This window comes from Amborella trichopoda, chromosome 10 (assembly GCF_054954075.1).
Source record: "Amborella trichopoda isolate Santa Cruz 75 chromosome 10, AtrichopodaSantaCruz75HAP2 v2.0, whole genome shotgun sequence".
Lineage (NCBI taxonomy): Eukaryota > Viridiplantae > Streptophyta > Magnoliopsida > Amborellales > Amborellaceae > Amborella > Amborella trichopoda.
Window position 1 is genome coordinate 28,108,746 of NC_142345.1, and position 23,286 is coordinate 28,132,031.

The window sequence follows — 23,286 nt, forward strand, 5'->3', positions numbered from 1 at the left end:
AAATTGTAATTATCTTCAAGTCTAAGTAGTTTTCGGGCATACACCCACGTTTTAGACCAATTCTATATAAACAAGCACTGCCTCATTGTACAAAGGATGGACTCATTCTTCTTGGATCAATCAATAAAATTTTGATTTTTGCTTGAATTTGTGGATACATCTTGGAGAGAGAGAGAGGAGAGAGAAGAAAAAAGCCGATACCCTTCGAGCATGTAGCTTTTTTCTCTCCTCCCATCTTTCTCTCTCCTCCCCTCTTGCTCTCTCTATCGCTTTCTCTCTCCTCCCCTCTTTTTCTCGCCTCCTCTTCTTGTAGTCTCTATCCCTCTCGCTCTCTTCTTCTCATCTCTATCTCCATCTGTCCTCTTCTAACACAACCGGTGAAGCCTAGCGCGGGTTAGTTCTCTCTATCTTCTGTCACAACCGGCGAAGCCTAACGTCGGTCGGTTCTCTCTTTTTTCTGTCACAACCGATGAAGCCTAGCATCGGTTGGTTTTCGCTCTCCTTTTCTGTCAGTCGACGAAGCCTAGCGACGGTTGGTTTTCTCTCGCCTCTTCTTTCATATCCAGTGCCGTCGATTTTCTCTCTCCTCTTCTTTCTTTTCTAACGCTAGTTGGTTTTCTCTCTCCTCTTCTATCAATCAGCAAAGCCTAGTGTTGACTGGTTTTCTCTCTCTTCTTCTGTCAGTCGGTGAAGCTCAACGTCGGTTGGTTTTCTCTATCCCCTTCTGTTAGTCGGCGAAGCCTAGCGCTGACTGGTTTTCTCTATTCTTCTCTGTCAGTTGACGAAGCTTAGCGTCGACCGCATCTCCTCTCTCTTCTCCTCTGTACAACACAGTTGGCTAAGCCTAGCGCCGACTGCATTTCCTCTTTCTTCCTTCTAACACAGTCGGTAATGGTTAACCCCAATCATGCCTTCCTTTCCTCTCTCTCCTTTATCCTCTCATCTTTCATGCTCTTCTCTTCCTTTCTTCTCCCTACTTTCTTTCCCTTATTCTCTTCTTATTCTTTCCTCATAGCCTTAACTATGCTACTCCTTCGTTCGCCTAAGAGGGATTGAGGTTAGCCTCTCATGGTAGTCATGTCGTCTAGCCGTAATGTTGTTATGCTAGGATTACTTGGCCCACTTTATTGCCACGACAGACTGACCATCGTGCCTAGTCAGTCGGCATTAGTAATGCCGTCTAGTAGTAATTATGTGAGCCGGTCTTAGTTACCGAGCCCGCTTTGCTACCATGTCAAGCCAATTATCCACCGACCAAGTCACCGTTATAATCCTCTCGCTTAGTCGAATTCTTCTCTCCCCCGCCTTTCTTCTCTTCTTCTTTTTGAATGCACATGCTTGTGTACGTTCATCAAAGAGGAAAAGGGTGAGGTCTGACCCACTTGTCTTATAACATTTTCCATATATGTATGTGATTACAGAAAATAAGATGAATTCAAGCCAAGGGATGCGATTCCGAACCAGTTTTATTACTGGGGGGCTTTCTTCATGATCTAAGAGGGCGCCCACGCGAGTCAGCCCGAGTAAGTCTCGAACCCACCTTTAAATTCCTCTCTCACAGGTTGGTAACACTTGCCCCTGTTCTCAAACGAGGTTCCCGAGAGAGCGATCTCAAAAACGTCGCGGGTCATCACTCAAAACTCGAGACACCCGCCGCCCGATCCCAAAAGGATCCGAAGGGCGAGATCGAGGCACCTAACCAGCTTGGCAACTCCATTGGGGACTTATTACCCCTTAATCGGATCGTTCTTGTTTGGCTAGTTTCTTACTTTATTATTTGCTTTCATTGTCTTTTTACATTTTATTATAGCTTACGGGTTCTATAACCCATTTATTCGGATCAAGGATTTTCTTATCCCTGTATTCGAGAGCATCCCTAAGGAGCAAGTTCCTTCAACTTCATTCCCAACCATCCTCTTGAGCAAAGACCCCTTGTCAGCTCTCAGGTCTTAACTTGAACCGGTGTGAGGTGGGACGTAAAAATCCCTCACTCCCCATCTCCTCGCTCTTACGGAAACTCCACGATTCGCCTTGCACCAGCAGCAGTTCTATTGCCCCATACAATATACACCCCGCCACCGGCAAGTCACTTGCCGGTCGTGTTGATGAGGTACACCGGAAGGCTACCCAATCCCTTTCTGCAAAAGGAAAACAAGTTGCCATTGTTATTATGGGTCGCTATAGGGCTACCCCCCACATTTCTGTACCATTGGTCTCTATCCCTAGAGGCTCAACACGCCGAGGAGGAAACCCCACGGTCTCCATCCCTCACACACACCACAAGGCTCGTGGGTTACCCACTCGAGCCACACCTCGGGGCAACCCCTACGTTATATCAAGTCCGTGTTCAAGATCGAACCTTCCAAGGCTAGGTCCTGCACACACTACTCATATGCATCTCACTGCTCGAGGCAACACCATTGCCATGCCAACCCGAGTACACAGGAGACGACCTTCTCGTCCTCCTACTCTGCACACACAAGCGCATCCTATAAGGGATAAGCCTACACCTGTTCTCTTGCAGACACTTGCCAGACCACTTGCTCAAGCCCGGGTTGACCCCTAGGTCTCCCATAACCCTTCTTCAAGGGACGCACATGCGTCGCCATTACAGACGCCCTCTCGCCCTAGACTCAAGCCTCCTTATGAGCCAAACCTGCTCTGGCCCACTCCTTCATCAAGCAAGCACCTTCAGCCTTAGTACTTGAAGGTTTTCCCTAAGAGTACCATCCTGAACCAGCCCCATCACTTTGGTCGTGTCTCTCAATCCCACAAGAGACCTCAAGGCATCGACCTGACGGAAGATCGAGTCCTTCATCCTCCCCGGCCCAAGATGACTCCAGTTCTTGACCCTCATCCATTGCCATACCTGATGGAGACAGCTCTCTCTTGTGCAAGAAGAGCTAACCAGCCACAACCTAGATTGCAGTTTTGGCACGAGGTCCATCAAAATCTTAAGACTAAATGCGATAGAGGTCTGCAAATTTTGAATAGGGAGGTGACCAAGGCAGTCAAAACAACCAATTCTGACGACCCTCTTCATCTGAATCCCTTCTACCCCCTTCTGACAATGAAGCATGAAGAAGACCTCCATGAGCCCTGTGTTGTTGTTACTGCTGTAGAAAAAGACCCAGCCGCTCAGCAGCCACGGTCTCAAGACCGTTGAGAACCGATCCAAACGCGATCAGCATACAAGAGTAGAGTTCAATCAGGGCATGCTGGCCCCCTACTGACTAACCTACCACGTACAACCCGTCAAGCTCGCAAGCCCTTAGTCGCCACTAGCGTTGACCTCCAAAAAGAAACGGTCAGCATAATGGTCGTAAGCAAGCCCGGTGATATGCAGAAGGAGCGCATGAACAAGTTTGAGGATATGATGAACGCGATGATGGAAAAGATAGATCGTATCGACGTCGCATGCCAGTCAGCTAACCATGAGGTCAAATCCCATCACTCTGATGGTGCACCTCCACGGCAACCCCCTCCGTCTACCTCACAAGACAAATTTGTCCTTCATCCAGTCTCTTAGTCAGATATTGACGCTACGGTCAACCATAGCCTAAAGAACATACAAATTCTAGGGATACAGGGTGCGACTCCTTATCAAAGATCATACCCCTCCTATATTGATTAGGTCTCGTTTCCCTCAGACTATAATAAATGGACGTTTCCTTTATTCAATGGAACCACCTCCCTAAACCGACAAATTGCCCACTTTCATGCAGCATGTCGGGAAACAGCAGCTGACGGGAGACTTCTTCTCCGACAGTTTGTTGAGACCCTTGATGGCCTAGCATTCCAATGGTATGCCCGACTTCCTCCAAACTCAGTGCATACGTGGGAGGAGATGGAGAAGCTATTCTAGGTCGAGAGAGAGGTTCAAACCATCGAACTTCTGACCCTAACTCAAGACCCCGATGAGCCCGTAGACCAGTTCATATCAAGATGGAGAAACTTGGCTTCCCGCTATCCTAATCCTATGCCTGAGATGGAAGCAGTCCAAACTTGCATGCGGAACATGCAACCTGAGATCGCTCTACATGTTGAGGCCTCTAATCAGACCTCCATGTCAGAGCTGATCTCTAAATCAGTCCGCATAGATATTCTATCAGGCCACCATGGTGCGACACAGCAACCATATACAAGTTCAGCAAACAATCAGGGCAATGGTAACTCTCGGAATAACACACGGGGCAGCCAACATAAAGGAGTAATCGGTGCAGCCGTCATGATCGCTAATTCAAAGAAGTCCCCCTCCCAAACTTTGGACCTCTATAAAGAGGTAAGCACAGCAAAGGTAACACCCCAGGGTGGCATGCAATAACAGTCGTACAATCAGGTTTTCCCACCCGCAAACCTTGATCGGGGTGATTATTTCACCAGGCATAGGAGCAAGGTCTACCCCTTCAAGAAGGAATGGGTGCCTACACTGCTCCGATTATTATTGAAACAGAATATGATCCAGCTTCCAGAAACCAAGTTCCCTGAGCAACCTAGCCTTGATGCTAAGGCGAATTATTGTACCTACCATCGAAGGAACAATCATCCTATAGATGATTGCTACACGCTGAAGGATATTATCGAGGCCCTAATTCTGAAAGGTCAGATAAAGCTTGAAGACTTAAAAAAGGCCTTCGGGGCAGCTGAGGCTTCTCATGTCGTAACCATCAAAGAGGAAGATGAAATGCCCGATATCCTTTACGTCTTCTTCATTATAATGCTTCATGAAGGCATAATCACACAAAAGCAAACAAGGCAACCTCGTCGCCTTGCTAAGGGGACTGAAGATTGTTGGTGCCCATACCATCAGATAAGCGGCCATTACCTATCAGAATGCACAAGTTTCCTTGATATATTCACAACGAAAATGAGGGAGTGTCAAGAGTTTTACAATCTCCCTGTAAGTGACCTTCAAGTCACTTCTCCATCGTGGCAAGGGGATCTCCCAAAGCAGGACCTTCTTATCAATGATTTAGACTTTATAGAATCCTCGATTCCCCAGCCATTGATAGTCTACCATGACCGAAGCAGACTTCAGTCTTTAAGGCGAGAAGCAGTTCGTCAAGCTAGGGTTGTTCACCAGCTCAGCAAGATGAATCAAACATCACCTCAGAAAACCAGAAAAAGACGTGCGCGAAGGGATACTCGCCGAAGAAACAAGACCTCTCAACCCACAGTTGAGCAAGAATTTCTTTGGCCCCTTCCTCCACTGTCAACTTTATTGGACTTCATCCCTGGCACGATCCTTCTTCCTTCATCCTATCAAGAAGACATCCATGTGCCATCTCCCACTCAGCATACGTCCAATGAGGGTGACGACATTAAAAGCACTCCCCAATAGTCTAAACAAGGGAAAGACCTAAAAGACCCCCTGCACCCGTCCAACCCTGGTGATAACGTAAAAGGCTGCCCAGATCGGTTTGATGAGGGGAACGACCTTAAAAGTCCCCTACCTTCTAACCTTTCTCCTCCTTCTGCTCCTGCTTTTCATTCTCTCTCTTCTACGTCCCCTGCAAGTACAACCTTAATATGTTCAGACTTTGAAGCTCTCGACCGAGAATTTGAAGGAATCAAAATAAGCAGGACGCATCGGAAATGATTGAGAAAGACCCTCGCACAGGCAGAAGGATTCCTAACAGTTGCTGATGCCCTTGTAACTAAAGCCAAGGCAGAGCCACCTTCTTCAAAGAAGCATAAGAAGTCGAAGCCAAAGAAACCCCAGTGGCCCCCTGAGCCTGACTTTGAGCAAAGACTGAGAAATTCAAGAGGGCAAAGTTTCTATGCTCAGGAGGCTTGCCGCATGATACAAGTCTGTGAAGAACCAGCCGCCTCGGAGCAAACACTCCAGGCATCCGTATGAATACCATGTGATCCGTACGAAGACACTCTTCACATCATTATCACTGAACCTCAATTTTCCTATAACTTTCGAGATAAGTCTCTCCAACCTGACGTGCTTTCCACTTTTGAGGTCGACTTTCCGTCACTCGGTTCGAGAAGGGTATAGAAATTATGATCCACTTTGGGCCTCTATCAAAGGTAGAAATGTCATGATCATGGGTCTCTGCACTTGAGGTCCATCAAAAGATCTCTGAAAGCGCTGATGAAGAGTTGCAAGAGCTTCAGAAGAATGGGACGAAGGTGGTCAGGCCACAGCTGACAAACTCGAGGACATAAATCTTGGAGACGAGCGGATCTCAGACCCACTTTCATTTTAGCGAATATGTCTCCAAAAGAGAAAGAAGATTTCACTACTTTCTTGAAAACAAACTGAGATGTCTTTGCTTGGCACTATCATGAGATGCTTGGTTTATACCCTCAAGTAGCTGTTCACCATCTCGGCTTCGATCCGACTATCAAACCCATTCAAACAGAAATCGAGAAGGTTCAGGCCTGACCTAGATATTCAGATAAATGTCATGGTGACCAAATTCAAACGAGCAAGCTTTATTCGCAAAGTCAAGTACCCGAAATGGCTAGCAAATATTGTTTCAGTAAAGAAAAAAAATGGTCAAATCATAGTGTGTATTGACTTTCATGATTTGAATACCGCCTTTCCTAAGGATGACTTCCCATTGCCATTCACCGAGATGATCATCGACTCCATAGCTCACTATCAAATATTTTCCTTCATGGATGGATACTCCGAGTATAATTAGATAAGAATGGCACCCAAAGATGAAGAGGTCGTTGCATTCTTAACTCCAAAAGGGGTCATCTGTTACACAATGATGCCTTTTGGACTAAGAATACTGATGCCACATACCCGAGAGCAATGACTACCATTTTCAAAGGAATGATGCACAAAGAGGTGGAGTGTTATGTAGATGACTTGGTGGTAAAATCTGAAGAGAAGGATGCTCACGTGAGAGACCTTGAAATGGTATTTAAGCGTTTGTGTCTCCATCAGCTAAAAATGAACCCACTGAAATGCGCTTTCGGCATGCGCTCCGAAAAATTCTTGGGCTTCATCGTCAAACATCAAGGGCTTGAAGTCGAACCAGTCAAGATCAACGCAATCCAAGAAATGTCGTCACCGACTACGCTTCAAGAACTGCACTCCCTCCAAGGGCAACTGGCATACATTCGCAGGTTCATCTCGAACCTCTCAAGTCGTTGTAAACCCTTTACACACCGGCTAAAGAAAGATACCTCTTACATTTGGGATGAAGTATGTGAGGCAGCCCTTGACGACATCAAGTATTATTTACTCAACCCTCAAGTTCCCTCTACACCAGTATTGGGAAAACCCCTCATTCTATATGTGACTGCTTTAGACGAGTCATTCGTAACATTGTTGACACAAAACAATGAAAAGGGAAAAGAGACCGCGTTATATTATCTCAGCCGCAGAATGCAAGGGACCGAGAAGAATTATCCCCTTAATGAGAAGATGTGCTTGGCCTTGATCTTCGCAATACAAAAACTCCACCATTACTTATTGGGTCATGAAGTTAAACTTATATCAAAAGTCGATCCTATAAAGTTTCTCATGACACGTCCATGTTTGTCAAGACGCCTCGCTAAGTGGGCATTATTGCTGTTGGAGTTTGACATCACGTATGCCCCACAGAAGGCCATTAAGGGTCAAGCCTTGGCTGACTTTCTCGCAGCATACCCTGTACCGGCAGAATCTCTTCTATCAAGCAACCTCCCTGATGAAGAAGTTTTTTATGCTGACCTTATTCATGTGTGGGAATTGTACTTTGACGAAGCTTTCCAATCAAAATGAGGAGGCGCCGGAGTAGTATTCTTGATTCCGAGAGGAGGAATATTTCCACTTTCTTTCTCTCTCGCTCAAGCCGGTTTTCATAATGCAGCAGAATATCAGGCCCTCATAATCGGACTTCGAGATAGCCTTCGACCTCAACTTGGAGTAGCTCAAGATCTATGACGACTCTGAGTTGATTATCAGACAACTCAAAGGGATTTATGATGTGAGAAAAGACACTCTCAAGACTTACCACGATACTGCAAAATTGTATATGGATCATTTTGAGGACGTATCCTTGAGTCACATCCTCAGGAGGCTAAACTCGTAGACTGACACATTTGTGAAACTCTGTGCTACAATTCAGTTATCCTCATCAGGGCCTACGCTTGTCTGGGTGGCAGAATGGAGACACATCGAACTAAGAACTAAGGTTGATGCAAATGACGAGAGAAATATCTTTCTCGTGTGCCCTCCTTATCCATTTGGAGCACTTCTATCAGCCAAAGAAGTAATCAAGACTAAACAAGCAATAGCACATAGTTAAGGAGCTAAGGGTCGAAATCAAGAACCATAATTCTTTGACTCAATTTGTGCAAAAATTGAGCAAGCAGAAGATTGGAGAGAGCCCATCACTAGTTTCCTAAAACATGGCAGGCGACCGGAATATCATACGGAACGCAACAGCATATGTCGAATGTCTACCAAGTATACCCTCCTTGAAGGAGATGCTTTCTTCAGACGATCGTTTGACAACATTCTTCTTAGATGCGTCGATATCCAAGAAGCGAAGCAAATAAGTTGTTAGAAGAAGTTCACTCTGACATTTGTGGACTACACCAGTCCGACCCTAAGTTCTATGAACGAATACGTAGGTTGGGATCTTATTGGCCTTCCATGATTGTCGATTCTTTAAGCTATGCTAAAAAGTGCCAAGCATGCCAAATACACTCTAGCCTGGTTCACCAGCCTCTAGAGCCATTACACCCTACGGTTGCGTCATGACCCTTCTCACAATGGGGTATGGACATCGTAGGGCCTATTGACCCTCCTTCCACAATGGGCCATGTTTTTACCCTAGCTGCAACAGATTATTTATCTACGTGGGCTGAAGCGTTCCCCCTTAAGTAGGTTCTTGGGATAGCGGTGGCCTACTTTGTTCGACATCATATCATATATCGCTTCGGGGTGCCCGACCGGATTATATCTGACAATGGTCCTCAATTTAGGAGTCATCACATCAATCGCTTAGTTAACCAATTCGGTTTTAAATGGAGGTACTTGACTATGTACCTCCTCGGGTGAATGGATTAGCTGAGGCTTTCAATAAGACTTTGTGCAACGTTTTAAGAAAGTCAGTACCAAAAACAAGGAAGAACTGGCATAAGAAGCTTCCTGAAGCCCTGTGGGCCTATCGCACTACTACACGAAATGCTTCTGATTCCACTCCTTATTCTCTGGTCTATGGGGGTGAAGCAGTCTTACCTCTCGAAATACAAATCCCTTCACTACGAGTTGCTATTCACCAAGGAATAATTGAAGATAAGAGAGTCAATCTCCGATATCAAGAATTGGATGCACACGATGGAAAGAGGCTAGAGGCTCAGCAGAATCATGAACTCAACCAAGGGAGAATGAAGAGGGATTTTAACAATTCTATCAAGATCCACTCATTCACCCGTGGCGATCTAGTCCTAGCTGTCAAGAGGCCGGCGTAAAGGGAAGTTTAATTCTAAGTGGTAAGGTCCCTTTATAGTTAAAAAGGTCTCGCCCAACGGAGCCTATATACTAGCACATCCTGAAGGAGGGGAAGCAATGCCCCCTATCAATGGACGATACTTAAAGAAGTACTACCCATAATGCGCATTCAAAAGAAAGGGATTCAACGCGAAAATAAGCAAGATAGTCCAAACAAAATTCTAACTCTCTTTATTGTAGTAAAAATGAGTTACAAGTTACAAGAAGCCCATTACTAGAGATGTTACAAGCTTTTTGCATCTAAAGATAAGAGGACGGTTACAGGCTAAAACAAATGCATGTCCCATGAGGAAGAAGCAAACCCATGAAAGAAAGGCCTTCCTCATGAATAACAAGCGAAACCACTTGGAGAGTTAGCTTTAATTCATCTGACGAGTAAGAGGATGATTATAAGCCAGAAGACAAAGCAGAGCCACTCCAAGAAGTTAGCCTCAGTTCATCCAATGTGTATGTCAAATATACAAGCCATATACCTCCTCTGATGTGTATATCAAACATACGGCGTAGGATTCATTCGACGTGTATATCAAACATAGAAGATGGGCTGCCCTGGCAAGGAACTGGCCTATGACGGAAAGTATACTCAGTTCACAATGGATGCCCTTCCACAGAACAACATGGACCTCACTGTTCTGTGGGAGGATTTGGCTTCCAACAGCTACCACAAGCCATGCCTTATCATCATTCACCACTTTTTGCCACCCATAAACATCGTCGTAAGTAGCTCAACGCCGAGCACCTCAAATCACGCATGTGACTTACTACCACATGCGAGCATCACTCTCCGCATCATGACAAGCCACACGTGTTGATGAGCACCGACTAAGGCCAGCACTGATTATGCCCTCCAAAGGCCAGCGTCAGTTGTGCTCCTAACCCATAGAGCCCGCTGCTCTTCTTGAGCATCAGTGCCAGTCGTGTCAGTGCTCCAAATCATTAGTGCCGGTTGTCTCAGTGCCAGTTGCACATCTATTAGCGTCGGCCCTGTCGAGACTATTTGCTTCTCGAGACTCTTCATCTTTCAAAGCTTAATGGTCACACGATTTTCGAAGGTAACCGTACACCTCCTCCGTGACGGTTCACCTCCACGACGGTTCACCTCCTCCAACCGTACACCTTCCACGACGGTCCACCTCCTGTGACCGTTCGTTTCCCACAGGAACTTCTCCTACACGGTCGGAAACCTGTTGAAAACTTTTCCACGTACATTTTTTTGGGTGGACATCACTAGAACTTCACCGAAAAATTCTGCAAACTTCCCTAAATTCTTGAAAACCTCTGCAAAAACTACTAACAATGTCGGAATGTTACCACAATCCCCGTGAAACTTTTAAAAATCTTCGGAATACTTGAGTGAAAATGCTCATTGTCTCACTTCCCACCTTTTCTACCAAAAACTGCTGCAGTTGGAACCTCTTTTGTTTCCTGAAAAACTCCCCAGAGAACTCTCCTTTCCAGCTCATTTCCCTGCAACTTCGCCAAATTATTGGCAAAGTCTGTACGCCGAAGGTCTTCCCTGCAAAACCGCCTGAAATCCCATTGTATGCCGAGAACCTCCTTTGCAACACCTTTGTCAAAGTCCCACTGCTTTCCAAAACTTCAACCAATCACCCCCTCCTCTCCGTTAAGAAAATTTTCATTTAATTTTTTCTACCCTTGGTGAAAAAGTGAGGGAAAACGGGATTTGACCCCATAATATATACCACACTACCCTCAAATGCCTCTCACAAACTGGGATCTCCAGTCACGTCCAAGGGAAGCCAAGCGACGATGAGTTGGGTCGGGCTTCGACTCGAGGCTCGAGGTAACTCTCATCGATCCATCCCCAGCGTCGGGTGAATTTCAAACAACCCTAGTGCCAATTGACCCTAGCGTCGGTTGTCTTCAAACAACATCATGGGTCGTTCATAGCGCCAGCTGAGTTTTTAACAACTCAGCCTCGGTTGAATACTTGCAAGAAACCATGATCGCTACACCTAACACCGGTTGAGTTATAAGCAGCCTATTATCACCGACTCCAGGATGAAGCCGTGTATGTCTTACCACTATCCCTAGTGGAGTTGCACCCAAGCCGTGAAGTGTCATCCCCAGTGGACTTGCACCCAGGCCGTTGCACCCAAACCGTGACCTTCTCAATGGAGTCGGGAGCTATCCCTCATTCCCCAATAGGAGTCACACCCATATTGCAGCCCATTATCCTCAATGGAGTTAGGGTCATTCTGACCTCTTCAATTCCCGGTGGTCCTGTTCCACACTAAGCTATCTTATCCCCAGGAAGTCGGTCTCATCTTTCGCCTCAGAGAGTGCGCTTACCCCCTTAAGCCCTAGTGAAGTCCACCTCTATTGGTCGCCCTTCATCAGGTCACCATTTCCATCTGAGCTCTCAGTTTGTGAATGGTCTTCACCATTTTATCCCCAGGGAGTTGGATTATTGTTCATAGACCTGTTCCCCATGGAGCTCCACCTACATGGCGAGCCATACAACGGCTCATGCTGCAAGACCCAAAACTGCTCAGCCTCAGTCCTAGCTGAACGACCCTAAATTACACAGCCATAGTCCATACTATATGACCTTAAACTGTAGTGGAGGTCTAGTTGCACAACTTTAAACTACATGGTCCTAACTGCACGACCCTAAACTGCACAGCCATGATCCAAACTATATGACCTTAAGCTGTAGCAGAGGTCTGGTTGCACGATTTTAAACTGCATGGTCCTGGTTGTATGACTTTAAATTGCATAACCACAGTTCAGTTGTATGACCCTAAACTATAGTCTACATCCTAGCCGCATGATGATAAAAGGCTCAGCACCACAGTCCGTGGTGCACGGCCCTAAACTGCTCAGATTCGGTTCTAGTTGTACAACCCTAAATTGCACAGCCATGGTCCAAACTATATGACCTTAAAATGTAGCGGAGGTCTAGTTGCACGACTTTAAACTGCATGGTCCTAGTTGTGTGACTTTAAAACGCATAACCACGATCCAGTTGTATGACCTTAAACCATAGTCGACGCCGTAGCTGCATGATGATAAAATGCTCAGCACCATGGTCCAGCTATATGACCTTAAACCATAGTCGATGTCCTAGCTGCATGAAGATAAAAGGCTCAGCACCACGGTCCAAACTATATGACCTTAAACTGTAGCGGAGGTCTAGTTGCACGACCTTAAACTGTACGGTCCTAGTTGTATGACTTTAAAATGCATAACCACGGTCCAGCTATATGATCTTAAACCATAGTATACGTCATGCCTGCATGATGATAAACTGCTTCGCACAGGTCCTGGAGGTATGACCTTTAAAACTTGCCCCCACATACGTGCACATGCCTTTACATGCACTTTCACGCACGCCTTCCCTAACCTACCTGTTAGTGTGTGCACGACACCTTCATTACCTCCCCAGTGTATCCATTCACTTTATCACCATACCTCATTCCCAATGAGTCTCACCCGAGCTCACAAAACGGCGAACCATCCCTCCATCCATATTCGTTGTAAGGTAGTGGGTCACCATCTTCCACCCACATTTCATACATCATCCATCTCTCATAGGTAGCGTAATGCCATTTCCTCAGGTGAGTCAAACCACCACCATACTCACTCTATGGCCTCCACGGATTGCCATTCATCACCACCACGGTCCAGCTATATGACTCTAAACCATAGTGCACGTCCAAGCCGCATGACGTTAAATTGTTTCGCACAGGTCTCGGAGGCATGACCTTAAACACGCCTTCATGCCAAAAAGGGTGGACATGACCGAAAATTCATGGGTAAAAGAGGCCCAAAATAAAAAAAAGTTGGTGAAAACCATCTCTATGGTGCCGCTTCCCAAGTTTAAGCAAAAATCCACAAAGGACGCTTGGACCAATAAACAGGTTGATGCAGCACTTGTCTCAACAGGCAGCTTCAGCCCTCACTCAAAAGAAGAAAATCCCTGGTAACATAATACCAGGAATCCAAAAGTATGAGCTTCAAGGAAAAGATTTCGACAGCCTGCCTGAGTCCCATTGCAAAAGGACTCGAAAGACAGAAGACTCGCCAAGACGGCAAGACAAGTCTCATGAGGAAGAACATTATTCCCACGAGGTCACAAATACAGTCTAGAAACAAACACTTCAAAGGTAAGAAATTGACAAAGCAAGGGGAGAACCTACCAGAGATGCCAGCTCGCCTAGCCGGCATGACTAGACCATCGAGATCGGCTAATAGAACCTGCCCCCGACTAAACTCGGTAGATGATACCTATAATGGTACTCTGAACTTCAAAAGTAAACCTGGTGTAGTAGCAAACAATGCCTACCAAAGCAAACCAATGAACTCAGACCAAATGGGAACAATGGCCTTCAACATGGCACTTAATTGCCAAACGGGCCCAATTCTGACTGACGAGGTCCGTACAAAATCCTTAGATTCAAAATCACCAACAGTCCGCACGAGGGTGAGGACTTCAACAAGAACCCTCAAAAATGTCTTGTCTCCAACTAAAGTCTCTACGGACGGACCCACGAACAATGCATCCCTACGTCTGAGCAGCCCAGTTACACCATTATGTGAATCTCCTCGGCGTTAACGTCGTTCCTTCACTAGGAAGGAAAAAAGCAAAAGCCGAAGGAACTTTTTTGAACGATTGTCCTTCTTGCTTCTCTTGAAGCACAACATTTGGTGGGGCAAGCTGTTTGAGCGTATTTTTCAACACCTTGATCCCTGATTAGGAATAAGTAGGAAGCAGGTCAATAAAGCCTACAAAACAGTGGAAATTCTTGACAGCCTCAAAATGGCCCCAAAATTAGTTAATATCTTCATCAGCACCTCAAGAGACCACCTACCAAGTTTCATTACTATCAGACATGTCTAAGGCAGTGAACACAAAGAAATAATTTCAGCGAAATCGATCTCTAGTACCCTGAAATGGACCCTATAACGACAACCATACTTTTGGTGCATCAAACAGCTATGGGACCACTGCCATTAGATTCGACATGGTTGAAAACCCTTATGGGTCAAGTTTCGGCTTAATCGGGCTCTCCAAGACAAAGTTATAGGTAAAATACTGAAAAGGAGTAAGCCGCACACTATTCCCTTGCGGCCTCACTCCATCAAAACGCCATTAAAGGCGGCTGTTTTTATAGTCACAGGTAGTCACTTTTGAGGCCTATAACTCACTCGTCCCAAGTAGGATCTCTCCCAAATTTTATGAACGTGTTTGTCTCATCAAGACGAGCCATTCGATATGTGGTACGCCCCGTGACAACGCCCGAGCAAAGAGAAAAACTAAATGAAAGTTGTTGATCTGTGAAGGAAGCTTTTAGAAAATTTAGCAACAACACGCCTTATTCTAGCAGCCAGATCACGACGCTCGCATACCCGATTGGCAAGAAACCAATTGCATTATGTGCGTAAGGTCCGAGGCTATCTCTTATCTGAATCTAGCGTACGATGAACGGTTGGATTTCACACATAAAAGAATCCAAGCTCCTGTAAATTTTGGCAGCCGAATTTCAAGATTCCGGCTAAAAACTAAAGACAACAAAATCTTCATCCGGACACGAAATCGAGTTGCGTTTATAGCAAAGTGATCGTGACAGCATGCTCAGTGTGATTCAATGAAGAATAATGAAGAAATATCAAGGAACGAGCACACAATTGATCCGAAGTTTTCAAGATTCATCCAAGATTTAATCTCATGATCATGGCTCAAAAACATGATTCATGGCTCGAAGTTGGTATCAAAATGATTGTCATGTTGAGCCCTACAAGAAAACAATAATCTTTCGATCAAACCAACATTAGAACGACCTCGGGTCAGCCACGGAAGATCACGTAAGTTCTCGAGCAGCAATAGGGACAGTTTTGGAATTCCACACATTGTTAGGCAGGGGTAAAACCGTCTTTTTGTACCTATTTTTAGAATTTCTTTAAATTAAATTAAATTGTAATTATCTTCAATTCTAGGTAGTTTTTTAGACTCATGTTTTAGCCCAATTCTATATAAACAGGCACTGCCTCATTGTATAAAGGATGGATTCATTCTTATTGGATCAATCAATAAAATTCTGATTTCTGCTTGAGTTTGTAGGTACGTCTTGGAGAGAGAGAGAGAGGAGAGAGAATAAAAAGGTTGGTACCCTTCAGGCAAGTGGCTTTCTCTCTCCTCCCATCTTTCTCTCTCCTCCCCTCATCCTCATCTCTATCTCTTTCTCTTTCCTCCCCTATTTCTTTTCTTCATCTCTGTCTCTTTCTCTCTCCTCCCCTCTTTCTCTCTCCTCCCCTCTTTCTCTCTCCTCCTCTCTTTCTCTCTCATCCTCTTCTTCTCATCTCTATCCCTCTCACTCTCTTCTTCTCATCTCTATCTTCATCCGTCCTCTTCTAACACAACCAGTGAAGCCTAACGCCATTTGGTTCTCTCTTTCTTCTATCACAACCGGCGAAGCCTAGCGCCGATTAGTTCTCTCTTTCTTCTGTCACGACTTGCGAAACCTAGCATCGGTTGGTTTTATCTCTTCTTTTCTGTCAGTCGGCGAAGCCTAGCACCGGTTGGTTTTCTCTCACCTCTTCTTTCATTTCTAGCGCATGTTGATTTTCTCTCTCCTCTTCTTTCATTTTCAGTGCTGGTTGGTTTTCTCTCTCCTCTTATGTCAGTCGGCATAGCTTAGCACCGACTGGTTTTCTCTCTCTTCTTCTGTCAGTTAGTGAAGCTCAATGTCGGTTGGTTTTCTCTCCTTTTCTGTCAGTCGGTGAAGCCTAGTGCCGGCTGGTTTTCTCTATCCTCCTCTGTCAGTTGGCGAAGCTTAGCGTCGGCCGCATCTCCTCTTTGTTCTCCTCTGTACAACACAATTAGCGAAGCCTAGCACCGACTGCGTTTTTTCTCTCTTCCTTCTAACACCATCGATAATGCTTAACCCCGACAGCGCCTTCCTTCCCTCTCTCCTTTATCCTCTCGTCTTTCATACTCTTCTCTTCCTTGCTTCTCCCTCCTTTCTTTCCCTTCTTCTCTTCTTATTCTTTCCTCATGGCCTTAATTCTGCTACTCCTTCGTTCGACTACGAGGGATTGAGGTTAGCCTCTTATGATAGTCCTAGCATTTAGCCATAATGTTGTTGTGCCAAGATTACTTGGCCTGCTTTATTGCCACGACAAACTGACCATCGTGCCTAGCCAGTCAGTATTAGTAATGACGTCTAGTAGTAATTCTGTGAGCCGGTCTTAGTTACCGAGCCCGCTTTGCTACCACATCAGGCCAATTATCCACCGACCTAGTCACCACTCTGATCCTCTCACTTAGTCAAATTCTGCTCTCCCCCGTCTTTCTTCTCTTCTTCTTTTTGAATGCGCATGCTTGTGTACGTTCATCAAAGAGGAAAAGGGTGAGGTCTGACCCACCTATCTTATAACCTTTGGTATATATGTGTGCGATTGCAGAAAGTAAGAAGAATACAAGCCAAGAGAGGCGATTTCGAACCAGTTTTATTATTGGGGGGTTTTCTTTGTAATCCCGAACCTTTAAATTCCTCTCTCACCGGTTGGTAACACCTGCCCCTGTTCTCGAACGAGGTTCTCAAGAGAGCGATCTCAAAAACGTCCTGGGTCTTCCCTAGAAACCCGAGACGCGCGTTGCCTGATCCCCAAAGGATCTGGAGGGCGAGATCGAGGCACCTGACCATTGATATTCATATCTATAGTTAGGAAATTATTTTTCATGTCTCTTGTGTTCTTGATCCTTTCTAGTTGATCTCTTATTGTGGTTGTCTTATCAGACAAATCCTATATATTTCGTGACTACATTGATTGAAGCACATATTTAGTTTGAACATTTGAACATTGTATGTGATTTATGTGACTTATATTTTGGATAGAATAATTCGTGACTAGATTTATTTGAGAGCTCATTCGATTTGTGAATTAGCATTGTTTCATTGATTCTTTATCCAAATGCATTATGAGGTATTGTTGTCTCGAATTAATTCTATTGCATTATCATGTTCTTTTGATAGAGTAGTATTAGGTTATGGTTTATAACATCTGTTTATGGTCTAAAATTTATAAATTTTTCCATTTAATAATAGCATATCATTATTGTTTGTTTATTATTCAGTAAATATTTGTATATGTAACCTTATGATTAACATGGTGACCATATGGGATTTCAGTGAATATGAATTGTTTACATCCCGATGGAGGATACCCAAGAGGTCATCAGGACCCTAGTTTGATGAGAAGAGTTCAATTAAATGAATGGAAATTAACATAAGAGCAAGTTGAATTAGTAAATGTGTCTAGGTTGGGTCCCTTGTCTATCATTCGGCCAGGCCGAATTGATCATCCTTTGATCTCAGCTAATGTAGAGAGGTGGCATTCTAAAACCAACACATTTCATTTCAACATTCTTATTGGTGAGATGACACCAATGTTATTTGATGTATACGAGATATTAGGACCGGCTGTGGATGGCGACCAATTACATGTCGTCCTATTAGTGACCTGCGATAGTATATAGAAGACAATTTGGGTATAGTCCCTGATGGCAATCTGATAAACCTGCGGCATACATGGTTGAAGGCGAATTTAGGGAATTGCCACCTGATGCAACCCGTGTTCAAGTTTATAGATATACTCGAGCATATCTGCTCTTCCTTATTAGTGTCACCATATTCGTTGATGCATCAGTTTCAAAAGTGCCAACAAGGTACTTGCAGTTTTTTGAAGATATTGAGGGAGCCAGCACATATGCTTGGGGTGTTGCAGCCTTTACATTCCTCTATCGCTCACTTGGAAAAGCGTATACTTTCAAGAGAAGACATTTTAGTGGTTCAGCCACTCTCATGCATGTAACTTTTTTTTTTGGTGTATGACATAAGCGTAATAGTTTAGACTGTTTTTCTAACATATTTAATATATGTCATATATTAGTTTATTATAGTGTTGTTCGTATGAGCATATTATGCATATGAGGCCCATATTGCATAGTATCTCTTCAAATATGCCTAGGACCAAAAGATGGGAGCCCCTGAAGAAATATCATGGCAATCCACATAACCTAATGCCTCCCATCAGACAAGAATTTGATAACCTCCAACCTAATGAGGTTAGTGTATAATTTGATATTGATTACTTTAAATGTATTTAAGTATTTGTAATTATTTTTATTGACCGATTGCATATCATATAACAGCTAATCTGAAATCCCCATTTCAAGCCTGATGAGGTCACTTCAGATGATAGGCAGCAGGCATATCAAACTGGAATGTGCATTGCGACACTGATATTTGATGATATTGCCGAGTCGTACATGGCAGATCGAGTACGTCGACAATTTGGAGCTAAATAGGGCATTCATAGGAACCCCTTGGTTGTTAGTAAGAGGGCTAGCAGATAAGGTGGATCGCGAGATTGATGAACTGTGAATGCAGACAAAATCACTCACTGGTTGTCTCACCATGACCGCATGATGCCTGAAATTGTAGAAGATACTGACAATGGGTTGCCCTCAGAGGACCAAGGCCTGGTACAACCCAATGTCCCATCCTCTAATACATAATATCGCTAACCCACCCAAAGACATATTGCAACCTCATATCCAGGAAGAAGAAGATGTGGTTCCTGCTCATGAACCACAATATATAATGAGACCTCGAGGTTATGAGGACCGGTTGGTACGTTTATATTGACCTATAAATTCTTATAGTATTTTATTTACCTATTAGTTCTATGAAATTGTTTAAATATATTAATTATGTAATCTTGTTTGTGAAAGTTAGTGCAGTTCAGGCATCTACAGTCATGTTAGCAGAGGCACTTACACTTAGACATAAGTGGTATCCTGAAGTTTATAATCTTGTTAACAACACATTTGAAACATTGTCTAAGTTTGTGCCTGTGGATATGGGTAACGTAGAAGCCAGGATGGAAATTTTGCAACGTCAATACAATGACATAGGTGTACTTGACAAGGCCAGACATGATGGAGTGGGTGAAAGTAGTCGGATTGTAGAAGACCTAGCTCCATCCACACAACCTGCAGTTGAGGAACCCAGAAAATATAATACACCAAAGAAACAATATCAACTTAAGAGAAGGCGACTAGTGTAATGGGGTCTTGATCCATGTAATGTATTGGAACACTTGGTCATTTTGACCCACCCAATTTGTTGAATGAATTTTGTATTGGTTATTTCTACTTTCACTTAAGTCTTTCTTTGTACTTTCGTTTAAACCTTTACAGATTAATGGAGTTTGTGGCTTGTTGCATATTAAAATTGTTTAATAATTTGAGTTTCTAAAAAGCATCACTGAGAGGTGAAGACTGGCATGTGGCACATGTGTATTACACTAGGGAAAGTTGAACATGTGACAGAAATCATGTGAACTAGGGAAAGTTGAACATGTGAAAGGAAAACTGATGATCAATATGATGTCTAAACAATTTTCGAATGTTCAACATCAGAAAATTTGAAATTTTGGAATGTTCAACATCCGAAAATGTGACTGTGACACCATGAACTTAGCAGTCAAAATTTTGGATGTTGAACATTCAAAAATATCATTGTGAAAATCCAAGAGCTTCCTGGATTTTGACAGTCACATTTTCGGATGTTCAACATTCAAAAATGTCAAATTTTCGAATGTTGAACATCCAAAATATGATTGTCACAATCCAGTCAAATTTTCGGATGTTCAACATCTGAAAATGATTTCGGATGTTGAACATCCGAAAATTTGACTGCTAAAATTCAGGAAGTTCCTTGATTGTGACAATCACATTTTCAGATGTTCAACATTCGAAAATTTGATGGATTTTGACAGACATATTTTCGGTTGTTGTACATCCGAAAATTTTGACTTTTCAGATGTCCAACGTCCAAAAATTAATCAAGGTTTGGAACAAAATAGATGCATGGACATGAAAAAAAAATGGACCTGAGAAAAACACATGGACATGAAAAAAAAAATGGATGCATGGACATGAAAAAAAGATGAATGGACATGAGAAAAAAATGGACATCAAGGTTTGGAAATAGTGTATCTTATAAGTCATTTTTGGATGCATGGACATGAGAATAACACATTTTTTAGGCCTAACACAATTGCAGCAGCACAATTAGAAGATTTATGACAACAAAGAATTCTAATTGCACTAACACAATTTTGACAACAAAAACACAATATTCACTCCATTTATTAATTCATGAAATTCATAATTCGATACAAGAATACAATAATAACATTAAGTAATTCACTTTATCGGTTCTCTGCATGTCCTCCTATTATGAGCCTCTGCGCCGTATCGTTTGCACTTCAAAGGCCTGGTAAAAGGATGTTCCGTTGGATATTCTTCGTTGCTTTCTTGACCTACCGAGAAGGCGTGTAGTCCTTGGTTTCAACACTGTCAGGTTGTAAATACCCGTCAATTCAATATCATTCGAGACAGGTGTAAAGGGAGTTTTAAATGCCCTTTAAAGGTATTCTACTGTAAAATACTTAAGGCAGTACATAATAGGATCCAAATGTATATGGTTAATGGCAGCAACGGCATAGGCATACGGAATGCCACTGAGTTGCCATTTTCTATAACTGCATGTCCAATGTGTTAAATCGATAGCATACTTCTTCCCAAGATAATGAAACTCAAACTGCATGTCCATGGCAGATATAACTGTGTGTAAAAAATCGAGCTTCATCTTTCGCATGTCAAGTAATTCTTGGGCCTTCAATACTAGCATGCCGCTCCAAGTATTACCTAACTCCCTCTTCTCATTAAACTTGATCATCAACTGTACCTTTATTTCTTCACACATTTGATGATCGACTTCTTTCGAGCCGATAAAATCCAAGCATTGAAAGACTCGACCATGTTTGAGGTACGATAATTGTATCTAGACCCTAGAAAATGACATCTGCCCAAATTTTGGGGGGAATATTCTTAATCCAATCATGTGCTTCTGGGTCTGTACACTGTATATCAAACACTATTTTTTCAAACCCACCAATTGTCGCTTTACTAGCAGCCTTCCAAAACAGCATCAGCAATACTTCAGTATTTGCTGACCTCTTCATAAGCCCTTGAAGTTCTCTCTCATATGTCGCATGTAAAATAATAGAAAACATGTGGGAAAACATTTTTCTATTGCTTCAGGCAGGCTTTTCTGTCAATCTGATATAATGGTTAAGGCATGCATATTAGGGTACCCATTCAATAGCTCCCTCAATATACTTAAGAACCAATACCAACTCTGGTAATTCTCCTTCTCAACCACTGCAAATGCCAATGGGAAGAGCCCATTATTTGCATCTAGCGCGATGGCACACAATAAATTGCCTTGATATATTCCTTTTAAGAATGTTCCATCAATACCAATTAGTGTCTTGCATCCATTAGCAAAACCCATAATACATGGATGATAAGCTATAAATAGTCGTTTGAACCTGCCTTCATCTGTGTGGATGCGAACTTCAGTTCTTGTGTTGGTTCTTCTAATCTTCTCAATATACATGAGGAGGTCATGGTATTGTTGTTCATGTGATCCATCTATCATCTCTCTAGCAACATTTTTTCCCCACCAAGCTTGTATGTAGGAAAGCCTGACCCTGTGATCACGTTGAACATCCTTTACAATATTTTTTTCTTTAATTTTTTGTTGGTCAAGAAGGTAGCCTTTAATCGTTTTTGTCACCCAATCACTACGAGCTAGTGGCTGATGGACCCTCCCCATTGGACAGCTACATGTGTGGCTCTCAACTATAGACTTAACTTTAAAGTATGCGGTACTGCCAACTCGTAAGCACCGCACTTGCCATGTGCATCTCTCTACCTTGCAACTTGCTCACACCCATCCTAATTTACTTTTGTCAAACTCTAAAACAAAATTGTTGTGGAACGCAAAATCAACTAGATGATGCCAACATTCAATTGCCCAATATTCAATTGAACCTCGTTATCGACTCCTCTACATGGACACCCTAGTAGTTCAATATCCTCCATATCACGCTATGGTACGAGCTAAGGGTTAGGCACCAATTGAATGTTTTGATCTTGCTCAGGTAAGGCGTTACGCCGACTGTTGACAAAAGATAGAGTGTAAAATGAAGCAACAATTTCTGCACATATAAGATTAAAATAAATCAATTTATAGATGAAAAAATAAATTGTAGATATACCTATTCCTTGAAGATGGGCCCTCAGCAACATATTCTTATTGTGGCTCGGCAATATATATTACAATTCTCGAAGATTCCCCTCTCAACATAAAAGATACATCTATATCATCACTAACATCAATCAAATCAAGCCCACAAGATAGACTTGTGTTGTGATACATAATAGCTAATTTGCTTAGATCACACTTGGTTAAATTAGCAAAATGAATTTTTAGTTCATCCAATGAACTATTCCCACTATACTTGGTGACATTTAACTTTCCTCCGTTATAAATACCACGTCCGTCATCTGCATTCGTCTCAAATGACCCCCCAAATCGGAATACCAGTTGCACTCCCTCAGTAGCCATCATCAATACTATTGTATTAAATGAATATAAAAATTTGTGTTAGAAAAAATCAATACAAAAAAATTACAAAAAATTGGGATATTTCTAACTACTTTAGGGTTCATAAAATCTGAGCATTACATAATAGATTGAAATAGTGTACTACTAAAATTGCGAGTAATAAACATTAAACAAAAGAAAACAACAAATACTCACATAAACACAATAAACAATAAATTTTAATACAAATAAAAAGGTTTAACAATTATTTAGCCAAAACAAGGAATACAATGTATCAACATGATACAAACAAAAAATAATTATATA

The 23,286-nt window shown here is 43.0% G+C and overlaps 1 protein-coding gene across 1 annotated transcript; it reads right to left on the bottom strand.

Moving 5' to 3' along the window:
* Positions 1-21,621: 21,621 nt before the first annotated feature.
* Positions 21,622-22,185, bottom strand: LOC148780110 (uncharacterized). The gene has a single exon (XM_088850551.1). It carries the CDS (start codon positions 22,183-22,185, stop codon positions 21,622-21,624), a length of 564 nt encoding a protein of 187 aa, XP_088706677.1.
* Positions 22,186-23,286: the final 1,101 nt, after the last annotated feature.

Bases quoted from the DNA above. Each gene is read 5' to 3' on its own strand.
- LOC148780110 (XM_088850551.1), bottom strand. From the start codon at position 22,185: ATGGGGAGGGTCCATCAGCCACTAGCTCGTAGTGATTGGGTGACAAAA.